General features: G+C 43.4%; 1 protein-coding gene across 1 annotated transcript in view; it reads left to right on the top strand.

Moving 5' to 3' along the window:
• Positions 1-17862, top strand: part of Dhtkd1 (dehydrogenase E1 and transketolase domain containing 1) — a 48562-nt gene that overhangs the window by 4245 nt on the left and 26455 nt on the right. Inside the window, exons 2-4 of the mRNA XM_028764929.1 lie at positions 10234-10389; positions 12236-12447; positions 13434-13628. Of these exons, the coding sequence (XP_028620762.1) occupies positions 10234-10389; positions 12236-12447; positions 13434-13628 (563 nt within the window). The remainder of the gene's footprint in view (positions 1-10233; positions 10390-12235; positions 12448-13433; positions 13629-17862) is intronic.

The following is a 17862-nucleotide window of genomic DNA, read 5'->3' as shown; positions in this document are numbered from 1 at the left end:
GAGAAAAGAGTTAAGCTTGAGAAGTCTGCTCTCTTATTAATTACCTCTGATCTCTAAATTTAATGCTATTTGCCTTTAGACTCTGAATTACAGATTTTAGTATGAAGGTAACATTCTTTTTGTAAGATAGAGTCTCACTATGTAGTTCTTTCTGACCTGGAATTTGCTATATAAACTGAGGCTGCCCTTGACTTTATCTCTGACTTATCTAAGTTTATCTGATTTATCTCTGTCTCCTAGATGGGACCAAAGGTGTGTTTTACCAAGCCCTGCCCTTAAGGTTACATTCTTTATTTGATTTTTGTTTTTTTTTGAGACAGGGTTTCTCAAAGTAACAGCCCTAGCTGTTCTGGAATTCTGTAGACCAGACTGGCTTCGAACTCACAGAGAGCCTCTGTTTCCTGAGTGCTAGGATTAAAGGTATGCACCACTATGACCAGCCCTCTTTATTTGATTTTTTTTTTTATTTTTTGTTTTTGTTTTTTTGTTTTCGTTTTTCGAGACAGGGTTTCTTTGTGTAGCCCGGGCTGTCCTGGAACTCACTCTGTAGACCAGCCTGGCCTCGAACTCAGAAATCCACCTACCTCTGCCTCCCAAGGGCTGGGATTAAAGGCGTGCGCCACCACTGCCCGGCTCTTTATTTGATTTTTAAGGTTAAGCTAGGTCAGTGGTTCTCAACCTTCTAATGCTCTGACCATTTAATACAGTTCCTTATGTTGTGGTGAACCACAACAATAAAATTATTTTGTTGCTACTTCACAACTGTGATTTTGCTACTGTTATGAATTGTAGTATAAATACTGGTTAGTCAGGGTATCCGATATGTGACTCCTATGAATGAGTTCTTTAACCCTCAAAGGGGTTGCAACCCAAGGTTTGAACCATTGAACTAGACTGAGTTATCTTACAAAACTTTTGGAGGGAAGGTGCAGTCTCAGTAGAACATGAAGGGTTGAAGGTCTGTAACTTGCAGTCCTGAGTTCATGGCCATATGGGCCTGGAAGCTGGCCAAGTATAGCTATAAATATTGTCATTCACAAACTTGTAAAGTTACTTACACAGATATTTATTTATTTATTTATTTATTTATTTATTTAGAGACAGGGTTTCTTTGTGTAGCCCTGGCTGTCCTGGAACTTGCTCTGTAGACCAAGCTAAGATTTTAATTTAATTTAATTAATTTACATGTTCATTTTAGATAGAGTCTCAGATATTCCTGGCTGGCCTTTAAGTTACTGTATTAGCTGAGGATGACCTTAAACTTCTGATTCCACTTCCCAGATATTAAGATTACAGTGCTGAGCTTGTTTTATGTGGTGCTAGGACTTAAACCTCCAGCTAGGTAAGCACTCTGTCAAAGGGACTTGAACTCTAGCTCCATGTTTTGTTTTTGCTTTCTCCCCGTTCCCCCCCCACCTCTGTGTGACTTTGGGGGGTATTAATTTAAGCAGTTTCTTTATTGTTTAAAGATCTATTAATTTATTTTATGTATGTGAATACATTGTCCCTCTCTTTGGGCGTCAGATTCTATTACAGATGGTTGTGAGATGCCAAGTGGTTGCTGGGAATTGAACTTAGGACCTCTGGAAGACCAGTCAGTGCTCTTAACCTTTGAGCTATCCCATCTCTCCAGCCTGAGCAGTTTGTTTTTTGTTGTTGTTGTTGTTTGTTTGTTTGTTTGTTTTGTTTTTTGAGACAGGGTTTCTCTGTGTAGCCCTAGCTGTCCTGGAACTCACTCTGCAGACCAGGCTGGCCTTGAACTCAGAAATCCACCTGCCTCTGCCTCCCAAGTTCTGGGATTAAAGGCGGAGCAGTTTCTCTTTATATGTATGTGTAGCTGTACTTTTGGACCCTTTATTGGGTTCTTGTTCTTACTACCCTTCTCCACACTTCTAACCTCCCAACATTAGGTAGGGGAGAACGGATAGAGGAGAAAGGTGGCATCAATGTCGTTAGAACTTCCTAATGCTTAGGGTCATCAAGTTCCATGAGAGAATGTTGTTCGTCATTGTCAGGACATCCAATTTCTTCTTCCTTGTTTGCTCACAACCACTTTGCAAACCATAGCAAACCCCAGCAGCAGCAACCAGCAGCAGTAGGGGGAGCAGCAGCCACAGCCTCTCAGGGCTCTGGCATTTTTTTATACCCTCTCAAGAGTTCCCAGAATTCCAAATGTAATCTGTCTTCAGCTGGCAAATCACACCCCTGCCAGAACAGGAGACAGATCATAGCCAGCTGCTGTGGACAATCAGAAGAAGCCCTATATCTCACACCTAGGATTAAACCAAAACATATTCATAAAGCATAATTGGGTTTTTAAAGAAACCAAATTCTCACTAAGTGTGTGTGTTTGTGTGTGTGTATGTGTGCATGTGTGTGTGTGTACAGAGCTGGAGTTATAGGTGGTTGTAGGCCACCCAATAAGGATGCTGGGAACTGAACGTGGGTCCTCTGTAAGAGCAGCAAGTGCTTGTAACTATTAAGTCATGCTGCAGCCCCATAAACTTCATACATGACAATGTTGTGCTGCATATAAAAGGCTGGTCACACCAGCTGGGGGATGTCTTCCCTAAGATTCAGATACTCTTTCTTCTTTCAACTCGACAGAGTTTAGAAACTTGAACAATATAGAATATGTATTGACTATACCTAAATCTTTGGTGTTTACTATAGTACCCAGTGCCTAGCAGGTACAAAGTAAATGCATTTAAGTTAAAAACCAACAAGGAAACAAAACCCACAAAACTGTAGGCTTAGATTTTTTTCAAAACCTACTTTAAGTGTGGTTCTGTAATGTTTCAACCTCCTTTCTAGCCCACCACTCACCAGGGTCAGGAAAAGTTCATAAGAAATGAGTTTTGTGGATCTGTTTAGAAATAGTTCTTTGAGGCCAGGCAGTGATGGTGCACACCTTTAATCCTAGCACTTGAGAAGCAGAGGCAGGTGAATTTCTGAGTTCAAGGCCAGCCTGGTCTACAGAATGAGTTCCAGGACAGCCAGGGCTACACAGAGAAACCCTGTCTTGAAAAACAAAACAAAACAAAACAAAAAACAAAAAAAAAGGAAAGAAAAGAAATAGTTCTTTGGGGTGATTCTAATCTTCATTGTCAGAGTCCAGTCCAATAGCAAAACATTACACATGAATCAGCAGCAGCAGCTCGATCTAGAAGAAAGCACAAGGCTTTGCCGATTGACAGGAGTCCATGATTCCACAGAACCAGCAAGAAGCAGCCAGAATACCACCAGAAATTTTTTGGTGCATTTCTCTCTATGAAATCACATCAAGCAAAGATCAATGAAGAAAGCAAGGTGAACCGATGCAAGAGTATTGTCAGCAAAGACCGGTGTCAGCAAAGCCCAACGATGACCAGCAGAGTGCAAGAACGCTGTCCACTGTCTGCTGGGTTATACTTATGCTCTTCCCAAACATCATGTGCTCATGCATTCGCTGTAGCAGAATATCACATGCCCTTTCACCAAGCAACTTCCAGAAAAACACTACGTGTCTGCTTCAGCAAAACACCTTCTCATAAGACAGTTTCCAGGAAAACATCACATGACACAACTGAGTCTCCAGCAAAACCAGAAATTCCTACTTCACAAAACTGTTTCTAGCAGGTGCCATAGCCTGAGAAGGGATGAGTATACTGGACAGTCTTTTCAGAGCCACTATTGTTGTTATTTTATTATCTTGGAGCTAGGAATTGAACTCAGGACCTAAGACACTTGAGGCAAGTACTATGCCTATAGCACATGCCTCTGGGTCCTGTTCTGTTTTCATTGTTATACTCTGTGTTCTGGGTGCTAAGACACAGCGTATCTCCTGTTAATTGTGCTGAATCTCTAAGTATTTGTTGATCAGATAGCTTCCACTTGACCTCATTTTTTCTCTCTCTCTCTTCTTTCTTTCGTTCTTTTTTAAGATTAATTTTTATTTTATGTGTTGTTTTGCATTCATATATGTCTGTGTACCACATGTGCCTGGTGCCAGTGAAATCCAGAAGAGGTCCCTGGGACTGGAGATACAGACTGTTGTGAGTTACCATGTAGGTGCTGAGTCTGGTCCTCTGGAAGAGCAATCAGTGCTCTTGATTTCTGAGCTACCTCTCCAGTCCCACTATTTATTTCTTAGTAAAAGACATGAGGTCAGAGCCCTCTGCTGGTACCAGGTACATAGACATACCCAAAAGCAAAATAGCTATTCACATAAAATAAAAATTAAAGCTAAAAAGATATATCTCTATATCTATCTGTCTATCTATCTATCTATCTATCTATCTATCTATCTATCTATCTATTCTTGTACATGCAGTTTTTTATTTATTTTATTTTTTGAGATATGGTCTTTCTCTGTAATTCTGGTTGACCTCATACTTGCTATTGTGTAGACTGGCCTTCAACTCTTGATGGTCTTCCTACTTCAACTGCTACATGCTAGGACTATAATGCAGTATTTTTTGATTTGCCATTAAGTTTTGGATAAGTGCATTTTAATTTAGTTCTTTTAATTGGAAGTCTGGAGGCTAGAGTGATGGCTCATTACTTAATAGCCTTGTTATTCTTTCTGAGAACTGGAGTTAGAGTCCCAGCAACTACTTTGGGCAGTTCAGAATCTCCAGTAACTCCAGCTCCAGAGGATCTGACACCCTCTTCTGGCTTCTATAGGCACACATGCACACACACACACATTGAATAAGTAAATAAACAAACTAACTAAATAAATTTTTAAAGAATAGGAGTCAGATAAGGCTGTGGGTTTGGCTATAATGTTTTTCAGGTTTATAAGTTGCCGTGAAAGTACAGTCTTAGTGCAGAGGAATGATTTTCTATTATGGATTATGTATTTAATTTTTGGGTATTTACAAAATAAAAGACAAACCCTTCTGGAGTCTCTGATACTTCAGAAGTAACACTGTGGTCAAGCTGGCGACACATACCAGTTATTCATTCACAGGCTAAAATAGGAGGATAACAAGTTCAAGGCCAGCCTAGACTATAGCAAAACCTTGTCCAAAAGGAAAAGCAACAAGAGAGGATGAAGGGAAAGCAGTTCAGGCTCTGTGGCCTCACTGCCTTTCCTTACCCTTTATACGTTTGGGCACTGCCAGTGGCTGTCTCGGGTACCCACAGCGTTCACTAAGCATTCCTTGGTACTGAGGACTTAAGGCAGTAGCAGATTTGCCTTTAGAAGCTTCTTGAACTGAGAGGATTGTCCGTGTTTTCAGCAGTTAAACTTTGACTGAGTGTTCTTTGTAGTTTACTCTTGCTAATAGCTTGTACTTTAGCCTCTGTAAACCCTTAGTTGGCAGATAATTTTATTTATTTATTTGTGCTCAGAATCTTATGCATCGATTTTGGATTTATTCATCCAAACTCCCAGCTGATAGTGGAGGTGAGTTGAAGACAGGCAATTCACAAGGATAAATTTTATCATGAAGGATTTTAGATTTTCTTTTTCTTTTTTTTTTTGTTTTTATGTTTTTTTTGTTTTGTTTTGTTTTGTTTTGTTTTGTTTTGTTTTGTTTTGTTTTGTTTTAAGAGACAGGGTTTCTCTGTATAGCCCGGGCTGTCCTGGAACTCACTCTGTAGACCAGGATGGCCTCAAACTCAGACATCCACCTGCCTCTGCCTCCCAAGTGCTGGGATTAAAGGCGTGCACCACCACCGCCCGGCTTAGATTTTCATTATTTTTTTTAAAGCATCTTTTAAAAACCATGGTGGTTACTTTATTTTTTCTCTTCCCTTAGTTTATTTATTCACTTTATATTCTGATTGCAGCCCCAGTTCCTCACAGCCCCCCTACTTTTCTTATTGACATTACAGACTACCCGGCAGGAACAAGTGGAAGGGGGAAGGTTTGTGTTGTCTCATGTTTCAGGAGAGATGGTCTGTTCTGGAGCAGAAGGCGTGGCAGCTGCAGCAGCACCTTAGTGGCAAGAGTATGAAGTGGCTACAGTGGCCGTTCCTTACATCTTTTTGGATCAGAAAGCAGAAAATGACTGTAACTCTAAAGGCCTGGCCCAATCGGCCTACATCCACCAACACTAGTCCCCATCACCCAGATGTTCTGTTACCTCCTAAACCTCCTAGGAACAGCATGTTCAAACACATAAATCCATAGGGGAGATTTCCCACTGAAGCTGTGCTCAGAGACCTTCAAGAGAAAGCCATCGACTCTAGATTAAGGCTGTCTAGAGGTTACTGTCTCTGTCCCTACTAAAGCTGTCTAGAGGTTACTGTCTCTCTCTATCCCTACTAAGGCTGTCTAGAGGTTACTGTCTCTCTCTATCCCTACTAAGACTGTCTAGAGGTTACTGTCTCTCTCTATCCCTACTAAGGCTGTCTAGAGGTTACTGTCTCTCTCTATCCCTACTAAGGCTGTCTAGAGGTTACTGTCTCTATCCCTGAGCTGTGATAGTTGAACTGAGATTGTGTGGGTGTTGCGTATTACAAATCACAGGGGCCTTTACTAGAATAGTAAAAAAATACTTTGAAGAAACTGAAATGATTTTTAAAACTGTAGAAATTTTAAAATATTAATGCAGATGCAAAAGTGTACAGCTCTAGCCCTTTACTTGAAAGATGACTTATTGATACAGTTCCCTCGTCATTTTTTCTATAGGTACAAGACAAACACATAAATCCATAGGGGACATTTCCCACTGAAGCTGTGTGAGACCCCCTTCTCAACTTTTATTGTAATAAATGAAGGGATGAGGATTTGCCTCAGTGGCAGAATGTCTGCTTAGAATGCTCAGGGCCCTAGGTTTTACCTCAAGGGAAAAATTGTGCGCATGTGTGTGTGTGCGTGCATGTGTGTGTGTTATATATGTGTGTATATATGTATGTGTGTGATGTGGTATATATGTGTGTGCTATGTGATATATATGTGTGTATATGTGTATGTATGTGGTGTGTATGTGTGTATATGTGTATGTGTATGGTGTGTGTGGTATGTGTGTAAGTGTATGTGTGTATGGTGTGTATTTATGGTGTGTGTGGTATGTGTGTGTATGGTGTGTATGTAGTGTGTATGTGTGTATATGGTGTGTATGTGTGTATATGTGCATGTGTGTATGGTGTGTGGTGTATATATGTGTGTGTGTGTGTGTGTGTGTGTGGTGTATGTATGTGTATGGTGTGTGGTGTGTGTGGTATATATGTGTATGTGTGTGTGTGTGTGTGTGTGTGTGTGTGTGTATGTACATGGTGTGTGTAGTGTGTAAGTATAATGAAACATTGGAGTCAACTTCTTTGTTACCAGTGTCAGTTTAACCTGGCTTGGAGGTGGTAGTGTGACACAGCACTTGGGAGGCAGAGGCAGGCAGATCTCTGAGTTCAAGGCCAGCCACAGAGCAACTAACTTCCAGGACAGTCAGCACAAGGAAACCCTGTCTCAAAAAAAACGAAAAACAATCTCCTCCTCCTGACCCCCAACAGAAGAGTTAAACATGGTAGTATATGTTTGTAATCCTAGCACTTGGAAAATTGAGATATCCTAAAAAAAAAAAAAAGAAAAAGAAAAAAGAAAAGAAAGAAAGAAAGAAAGAGAAAGAAAAGAAAAGGAAAGGAAAAAAGAAAGTCAGATGTTATGGGAGGAGGCACTTACTACCCACAGAGGCCAGAAGAGGGTGTCAGATCCCCTGGGACTAGAGTCATGGAAGATGCTGAGAATTAAGTCAGGATTTTCTGTAGAAGCAACCTGAACTCTTAACTGCTAAGCCATCTCCCCTTCGCCTAGCTTTTAAATGAAATACTAAGTTTAGTTTAGCTTAGCATAGTGTTCTTCGTGCTGGGTAACTTGGCATTTTCCTTCCTGAAGCAGAACTGTCGTCATTGTGCTTCACTACCAAAATTAAACATTTTAATTTATAGTAAAGAACAAAATAACCAGTGTGGATGGATGCATTTGCCATTGTGTTTTGTAAACAGTGTTTTTGTTTTCGCTGTGTCTTCCAGTCACAGGCAACAGAACCTAGCTGTGGCTATCCCAGGCAAAGAGTGATATCTGAAAGGATGTCTCCTCAAACTGGAGGACATGATCAGCAGTTAAGACTCAGGAAGGGGGCAAACCGAAGTTGTCTCTGGGAATATGGTTCACTGCAGGCCTGCCTAGCTGCAGAGGATACAAACATGTCTGATGACTGCATCCCTGATCCTCCTTCACTATGGCTACCGCATGTGAAGAACTTGGCAATGTAGAGAGCACAGACCGAATCGCATCTGTTGCTAGGAAACCATTGTGCAGCAGTAACTGTTCATAAAGTAGATGTTGAAGAGGTTTGTTTTGCTTTGTTTTTTTGAGACAGGAGCTGACTATGTTGTAGCCCTGGCTGTCCTGGAACTCAGAGAAAGCCACTCCTGTCTCTGAGTACTGAGATTAAAGGAATGTACCACCACACTACCCTAACTTTATTTAATTGTTTGTTTAGGCACCGGGGATTAAGTAATGGCCCCACACATGGTAGCCAAGCTCTCCTCCACTGAGTTGCATTCCCAGTCTGTCACCTATAGTTGCTTTGCTTTGAGACAGCAGGGATAGTCTTTCCTGGACCTCACTGTGTACTCCAGGATGGCCTTGAAGTCATAGCAAGCCCCAGAATTCCTAGACTGCCGATGGGAGCCACTGTGCCCAGCTTGTCTACATAGCTCTATGATAGTGAGTGATGAGATAATTAAGATTCCTTGTCTACGGTTTTATAAACTAACTGTCTGGAGTCTCTAAGAATGAAAGAGAGCCAGTTAGATAGTTCGTGGGATGTAGGTGCTTGCTACCAAGCCTGAGCCCCAAAATCTGATCCCTGGGGCCCACATGAGAAAAGGAGAGAACAGATCTTCACAAGGTGTCCTCTGGCTTCCACATGCATGCTCTGGCATGCCCCTTGCCAAAATAAATAAATACAGATTTTTTTTTTTTAACAAAGGAGATGTGAGGTTGAGTATTTGGCCTTGTGGTAGAGCATGTGAGAGACGCTGAATTTTTGTTCTCAGCACTGAAGGAGAAATGGAAATGTATCATTGATTGTGATAGTAACCTTCGTGTTACTATATTATTGTTATTATTTTTGTTTGTTTGTTTGAGACAGGGTCTTGCTAGGTAGCACTGGCTGGCTTAGAACTTACTAGATAGGTCTTAATCCATCTGCCTTTGCTTCGTAAATATAAGCACGTGTAACTCCAACCAGAGAGAAATATCAGTACATTGGTGGGTAGATAGATACATAGATAGATGATAGATTATTGTTTTGTTTGTATGAATGTTTTGCCTGCCTGTATGTATGTATGTGAATGTTTTGCCTGCCTGTATGTATGTGTGTGAATGTTTGGCTTGCATGTATGTATGTGTATGAATGTTTGGCTTGCATGTATGTATGTGTGTGAATGTTTGGCCTGTCTGTATGTATGTGTGTGAATGTTTGGCCTGCCTCTATGTATGTATATGAATGTTTGTCTTGCATGTATATATGTGTGTGAATGCTTTGCCAGTATGTATGTGTACTAGTATGTGCTTGGTGTCTGAAAGGGCCAAAAGAGAGCTCTGAGTACCCTGGAACTGGAGTTACAGATGGTTGTGAGCTGCCGTGTGGATGCTGGGAGCTGAACCTGGTCCTCTGCAAGAGCAGCAAGTATCCTCAACCGTTGAGCCATTTCTCTAGCCCTGTTGTTTGTTTGCTGGCTTTTTGCTTTTTATTTTTTTTTGAGACAGGGTTTCTCTGTGTAGCCTTGGCTGTCCTGAAGCTCACTTTGTAGACTAGATTGGTTTTGAATTTACAGAAGTCTGCCTGCCTTTGCCTCCCAAGTGCTGGGATTAAAGGCATTCGACACCACACCTAGCATTTGGCCTTTTTTAACGTGCAGTCTAAGATCTAAGAACTTCTGCACTAGCCGAGAAAGGAAGGGGACTATGTCTTTAATGTCAGTGTGGAATTGATGTGTGTCAGTTTTGGAAGTCCTTCCTAATGTCTACCACACGTGCAGTTATCACAAATAAGCACTCATGGCTCGAGCTCCTCTCCTATTTGGTTTTGCTTCCATGGACTTTAGCAATCAGGAGATAAATTTAAGAAAATAAGTGTTTACCTAGAATCTGATGGCCTTTAATTCTGAAAACCCCTAACGGATGCAAGGGAGAACAGCATATTAAATGTCTAAGGCCGTCTATCCTTCTGTGACAAACATTTCTGTAGTTTCTGAGCATCTCCTCAATTGTTTTATTTCATTCTCTCAATTCAGTTGACCATGGCCTTGCCAGGCTGGTGACAGTGTATTGTGAGCATGGCCACAAAGCTGCCCAGATCAACCCTCTCTTCCCCGGACAAGCCCTCCTGGATACTGTGCCTGAAATCCAAGCTCTTGTCCAGACACTCCAGGGACCCTTCACTACCACAGGTAAGGCGGCTCCTGGGTGTTCGAGGAGAACTGTCAGGAAGTGCCTTCTTCTGTTCTTGTAGGACAGGATGTTCTGGATTGGAGACATCCATCAGTAAAGGCAGTGGTTCTCCAACTCCTAATGTGGCGACTCTTTGATACAGTTGTTCCTCACATTGTGGTGACACCCAACCATAAAATCAGTTTTGTTGCTACTTTGTAACTGCTACTTATTTTGCTACTGTTATGAGTCATAAAGTAATTATCTCTGTTTTCTGATGGTCTTGGGCAACCCCCTGTGGAAAGATCATTAGCCCTTTAATGGGGTTGTGACCCATAGCTTGAGAACTACTGGGAGAGGAGACAAGGAAGAGCACATTGAATTGTGTCCAAGTAGGAGCTGTCTTGAAGTTCTAGAATGGTCTTAGTTTCTCTGTGGTAAAAAACACGTAGAGCAGGCTAGCAAGATGATTCAGTGGCTAGAGGTGTCTACCACCAAGTGGTGGGGCATACGAAGTAGAAGGGGAGAACCAGCTCCTTAAGCTTCCCTCCTATCTCCGTATGCCATATACGATGGAATGCACATGGTACCCCATGGTACATAAAGAACAGTGTTTAAAAATCCGAACATGTCGGTACCATTTATTTTACATATAGACTGCTGATTCATTTTCATAACTGCCCCTAAAAGCCTTTATTGCCATCTTTAGTTTAGAGATGGAGTCTGAGTTAGTTACAGCAGTGATAAAACATCCGGACCAAGGCAACTTATAGAAGGAAGGGTTGATTCGGGCTGATGGCTCTCGAGGGGTGAAAGTTCATCACCATTTCAGTGGGGGAAGTGTGGCGGGCAGGTGTGAGGCCAGAGCAGCAAGCTGAGAGCACATACGTAGACTAGAAGTGGATGCGGCTTTTAAAATCTCAGAGCCTAATCCTGGTGATGTCATTCCTCCAGCATGGCCTCCTAAACTTCCCAAACAGCACCACTGTCTGGGATCTGAGTGTTCCAGTGTCTGAACCTCTGGGGGACTTCTCATTCAAACTACCACAGATGCAAACAGACTCAGAAAACCTAAGGAATGTGTAGTTGTCACATGGCAGAGGTGGGAAACAACCTAGGTCTGCTCTTATTCCAAAGTCCCAACCCTCTCATTCCATTCCTTTCCTGGCCTGGAAACTAAAGCAATAACAAAAGAAAACAAACAGAAAAATTAGGCCTGGATCACAAGTCACAGTTTTAGGGTTTATCTCATGTTACTTACGTTATCAGTGTTATTGTGGTGCAAGAAAGAGACCCAGGTTCCTGTGCAAGCCTGGCAAGAGCTCTCTACTGTGATGTATTCCTATCCCAAGAGTTTTAAATTTTGAAATCACTATAGAATCACAATCCAACATAACATAGAGCTGTCCTCATGAGGAAGGTCTCCTCCCATTGGGTTTCACTACCTTATGGCCATCACTGAGTGGCAGAATGCTTGCTTGTTACGTGAGAGATCCTGGATATAATTTCTCACAATTTTTTTTTAAGATTTATTTATTTATTTCATATATGTGGGTATACTGTCGCTGTCTTCAGACACACCAGAAGATGGCATTGGATGCCTATGACAGATAGTTGTGAGCCACCATGTGGTTGCTGGGAACTGAACTCAGGACCTCTAGAAGAGCAGTCAGTGCTTTTAACCATTGAGCCATCTCTCCAGCCCCCCCTCATTGTTTTTTTTTTTTAAAGGAAATATTAATAATCACTGATGATTCAGTTTGTAATGGAGTGTTCACAATTGGAGCAGGTTCTGTTCTCTCCCCTGATTTATCTTCTGTCTGGTCGGTTATTCTTTGAAATGATCCCTTTGGTTCTGTTTCACAGGACTGCTAAACATGGGCAAAGAAGAGGCTTCTCTTGAGGAAGTGTTAGCCTACTTGAACCATATCTACTGTGGGCCAATTTCCATCGAAACTGCCCAGCTTCAGAGCCAGGAAGAGAGAGACTGGTTTGCCAGAAGGTTTGAGGAACTGAAAAAGGAGACGTTTACCACAGAAGAACGAAAACACCTATCAAGACTATTGCTAGAATCTCAGGTATAAACAGTATCAGCTAGGCGCTGGAGGGGTGGCTAAAATCACCTGCTGCTCTTCAAGAGAATCTCGGTTCAAGTCCCAGCACCCACACGGTGCCTCATGTTGCTGTTTTTAACTCCAGCAACAGGGGATCCAATGCCTACGGCTTCTAAGGGCACCTGCACTTATACGTATGTACTGATGTACAGATACATACAACTGTATAACTAAAAATGGTAAAAATAAGCACTAGCTAATGTAAGTGAACCTGGTCTTCTCAGTTCCCGAAAAGCTAGCTAGGCACTGAAGAGAGGAAAGAAGGCCTTAGACCTTGTCCCCCTCACTCCCCTTTGCTGCAGAACAACAGACTGGCAACACTTCACTCCAGGCAGAAGCAGAGAACATAACATGTCGAGAGCTGTTCGTCCTCCTCGGCATCAGAGTGCGTTGATGGCATTTGTCTGCTTATTTTGTAAAAACTGGCAAAGTCCTTAAGTTTAAACATCTCTTTTTGTTTCCTGAAGAGATTGCTAAACTGCTGGGCAGAGATTCTCTGTGTAAACTGGTGAAACCAAATCACGAGGGTTGTGGTAAGGACTCAGCCATGACAAACCAATAAAAAGCCTGTTCATACCAGTGTGAATATCTGGATAGCATTAGACCTTAGTGAGAAAATGCCGCGGAGCCTCTACAAACACTACCGTGTTAGACCAAGCAGCAGAGAGCCAAGTCCGGCCTTAAGTCTGGAAAAGCAAATACATAAGGTGGCTGTTCCCAGATTGGTGACTCTACCAGTAACTCGGGTCTTCTCTTTACAGCTCCTTCTGGGCCAAGGGTCTATAGCAGAGCTGTACTATCCTGTGATGTCTCTCTCAGTGGCTATGTAGTGGAGGGACACAGATGTGACCACTGGAATAATCTGGGGCCTTCTTACACCTCATGAAACTTCTCTGCCTTCCACCTGAGCACTCAACAGTCTTCCAGCAGCTAATATGTCTTTTCCGTAGGAGTTCGACCACTTTTTGGCCACCAAGTTTGCCACAGTGAAGAGATATGGAGGTGAAGGGGCAGAGAGCATGATGGGATTTTTTCACGAGTTGCTGAAATTGTCAGCCTATGGCGGTATAACTGACATCATTATTGGGATGCCCCATAGAGGGAGGCTGAATTTGTTGACAGGCCTTCTGCAGTTACCTCCAGAGGTAAGGTTCTTCTCTATATGCAGTCTGTTTGTTTGTTTTTAATGTCCATGGCTACTATTTTATTTTTACCTTTAATTGTTGTTACACAATGCCACCCACTTAACCCCAAACTCCTATACCCCTAAATGCATAAATATAACCCACTCAGTCATATGATGTTACCTGTATGCATATGCTCTCAGGGCTAACCACTTGGTACTAGATAAACAATGGGAAGCATTTCTCCCATTCTGGGCACTCCCCAGTTGCCTATAGTTCTCAGTCTCCCCTTTCCATGATGGCATGTCAGTTGACATAGTCGTTCAGGTCTTGTTTGGCCAACCATATTGATGAGACTTGACAGACGTAGCTTTTCTGTTGTCTCTAGGAGACTCTCTGGTCCTTGCCTGTAGCAGAATGAGGGTGATGGTGGTAATTCCCTTTAGAAACCGATGGGACTTATGAACAGTTATTTGGGGATAGCTTAGTGAAGGGGTGGAACTTCATGCTGACAGGCAGAATTGAACTTGACTTTCCTGTTGTCAAGGAATGATAAGTAAGGTTGCCTTCTGCCAACACACACACACACACACACACACACACACACACACACACCTACACACATACATACACACACCTACACACATACATATACACATACACACGCACATATACACACATACACACACACATACACACCCACACTCCTACACACACACATACACACACCCATACTCCTACACACATACACATACACTCATACACACACACATATACACACACACACTCCTACACACATACACACATATACACACATACATACACACACATGCATGCACGCACGCACGCACGGTGGAACACAGCACAGCATTGACATCAGCAGTATTACTTCCAAGCTTAGGCTTCGACTCCTGCAGCATGGGCCATGTCTCAGATACTTTTCTGTTGCTGTAAACAGACACCATCTCCAGGGTAACTTATAGAGGAATTTATTGGTGGCTTGCTTACTGTTTGAGAGGGAGAGTCAATGACCATCATGGCAGGGAGCAAGGTGACAGTCAGATAGGCAGGCGTGTTGCTGAAGCAGTAGTTGAGAGCTTACATCTGATCCACAAGAACAAGGCAGAGAGAGAGCTAACTGTTCATGGCTTGGGCTTTTGAAACCTCAAAGCCCATTTCCCAGTGACACATCTCTTCCAACAAGGCCACACTCGTAATTCTTTCCAGTTCTTTCCAAACTATTACACTAACTAGGGACCAAGCATTCAAATAGATGAGCCTATGGGGGCCACTCATTTAAACCACCACAGGGCAGCCATGGAAGCCAGAAGCAATGGCTTCAAGGATCCAGAAGACAAGGGACTTCATGGCAACATCCTCCAGTCCTGCCCTCTAACATGTCCTGGGTCCTTACAGCTGTGCCTTCTTAAAGACCTAGGTGAAAGTTTGGACTTCCTAAAATATTCCTCCACATGGTCAGATGCACTTGCTGAAGTGGCATAAACTAGTATCCAAGACCCAATTGCAATGACTTTTGCTGAGACTGGTGTGGTGATGGGCCTGGCTGACCCGCCAGTGCCATTGTTCATCAGTGCCACCCCTGACAGGATTGGAGGGACAGTGACTTACACGCCTGCTCCAGAAACACTCCTCCACAACCTGTATGGTGTAGGTGCCCTGGAGACGCCACAGGACTGATGACTTGAGCAGCTTTATCGTCCCTTCCCCCTACTACCACATCCCCAAGAAAATGGCTGCTAGACTAGAGCTGGTCTCTGGATGGCTGCATTTTCACTGCCTTTCCACTTCAGCATTACCGTTGTCATGGTAACCTGCCTGCTGGTCCTATTCTGATGATACTAGTACCCATGTGTGGGGAGTAGCACCAGTACTGTGCCTTGTTAAACTCCATCTTGCAGGGCATAGATTCTGAAGGACCCCCATGTCTAGAGTGCATGGGTGTGCACCACAAAAGCCTCACCTAAATGTTCTCAGTTACATCTAGTCCACTGTATTCAAGATCTAGCTTGGGGAGGAAATCTGGAAGCAGGTTTCTCTATCCAGAAGCCTGGGATCTTTCTCTCTGACCTCTGGACCACACCTTACTTCTCCCAGGATGCCCAGGAGCCCGATGAGGAGCTGATAGAGTGGAATTTTAGACTTTCTTATACAAGATACTCATAAGCATCCTCTCATACTCAGCCTCCCACGTGTTGGAAAGTAAGCAGCCCTCTCCGCAGGGAGTGCTTTGCCTCTTACCTTGCCCACCAGGGTGCTTTGCATCCCTGGGAATTACCAGTAGCATCATGAATGTACTGCTGTATTGGAAATAGTGTTTTGGGGAAGAGCACCCTCTGTGCTGAGTCCTGTGATCACAGAGCACTGTGGCCCCACCAACACCTATGGGTGCTCCCTAGGTCTCAAGGCTCTCAGTGCATGTGAGTTGGTAGAGTAGGCGCTGCAGTACTGAGCAGAAGGCGGCTGCTTGGTCTAGGACATCTCCTTCCGTGTGTTTTATGAAATCTTAATCAAGGATGACGTGGGGTTTCCTGGTGGATCTATGGTCTCCCAATACCTCCAGGCCCTGAGTTTCATCTTTGGTCCAGGGCGATGAGAACAATGGCCAAGAAGGGCTCAGAGCCTGTAGGATGGTCCAACCCTGAACCTGTGCTCAGAAGCCAGTCTCAGCCAGATGCTCTCCCTGAGGTTACCTGTCATGACGGGGCCCTCTTTCTTTCTATTACTGTAAATGGGAAACACTGTTATGTGCTTCCTAGATTTCTTTTTCCTTCTGATTATTTGTTAAGGGTCTTTTCTAGCCTGCACCGAGTTCCTTCAGCAGTAGTCAGGCTTCATGCTCTCCTCAGTCCTCAGTCCTGTTTGGTTTTTTTATAGTGTTCCAGAGCGAGTGACTTCTGATGCTGACATCCAGGGAACCTTTCACATCTAAGGGCAGGGACAGCTTGTAGCCCACACTTCCAGCTGGTTTTATGAGAGGTCTAGACTAGAGGCCCATCACTCTTACCTCAGACCTGTCAGGGGTATGGTAGCAGAGATACTGGAGGGACTAGGGATGTTGTACAGGGGCTTTTGGGTCAGCCACAGAATGGGGGTCTGCTTAGCTTACTGCCTACAGAAACCCTAATGCCTGACCAGGCCTGGGAATAGCCCATGGTGGAGGGTTTGAGCCTACTGTGGGCTCTGGTGTAAACTACCTACATTTCAGGGAAGTGTTTCTTGGCAGTAGGGTCCCAGGTCTGACCAGAGTATCCACTGTGCTTTGAGTTTTTGTTTCCTGAGAGTTTTTAATCAATCTGTATACAAATGTTCAAATGCTAGGTTCAGAGACAGACAGCAGAAGGGTCTGGTGTGTGTCTATGTCACTGTGGACATGAACCAAGCCATGTGTCCATGTCCGTGTGTGTGTGAGGGGTTGGGTAGTGGGAGAGAAGAGAGAGAGAGAGAGAGAGAGAGAGAGAGAGAGAGAGAGAGAGAGAGGGAGAGAGAGAGAGAGAGAAGAGAGAGAGAGAGAGAGAACACACCAGAATTACAAACTCTGAAGACTCATAGTCACTGTATCAGACTTTTGGTCTCCTATAAATACATACTGTTAACATTGCAAAGGAAAAGCCCAAAGGAAGCCGTTGCTGGAGGCCCCAAGCCTAGCTCATATGTGAGAGTGTTACCACCACACAATCCTCGACATGCTTCGGGTCATATGGACAGTGTCTAGAGTAGAATGAAGTAGGTGGCAGTCCATCTTATGTGTAGCACCTGTTCAGCTATAAATCAGTAGTCTAGTGGGAAAAGCTAGGAGGTTTACACATTTGAGTGAGATGTGGCCTCTGGCATTCTCAGTGATGAGAGGGGGAGAAGGAGGCAGAAGCGGACTCTCCTGCACTGAGCATCTCAGTGGAAGTCCCAGAGGGGTGTGATTCTGACACACCCTGAGGGACCTGCCACCTGTACTTGGGTGACATGACTGCAGACAGGAGATAAGTAAAGGGATTTGCTGAAATCCAAGAGAGAAAGAGGAAAAGAACCATATAAAAGGTAGAGTGTGGGCTGGGGCGATGGTTCAATGGTGGAAGTGCTTGCCTGCACGCCTGAGGCCCTTAGTTGGATTTCCAAAAGCCATGTGAAAAAACCCAACCCCAAAACAGTGTTTTAAAAATAGTCAGTGGAATCAAAATCTACAGCTTCAGAATCAATAGGATCTCTTTAATATGGCTAAGACTGTAGAAATTTCAAAGTA

This window comes from Grammomys surdaster, unplaced genomic scaffold, assembly GCF_004785775.1.
Source record: "Grammomys surdaster isolate TR1022 unplaced genomic scaffold, NIH_TR_1.0 146, whole genome shotgun sequence".
NCBI lineage: Eukaryota > Metazoa > Chordata > Mammalia > Rodentia > Muridae > Grammomys > Grammomys surdaster.
This window is presented reverse-complemented; position numbering and strand designations above follow the sequence as displayed.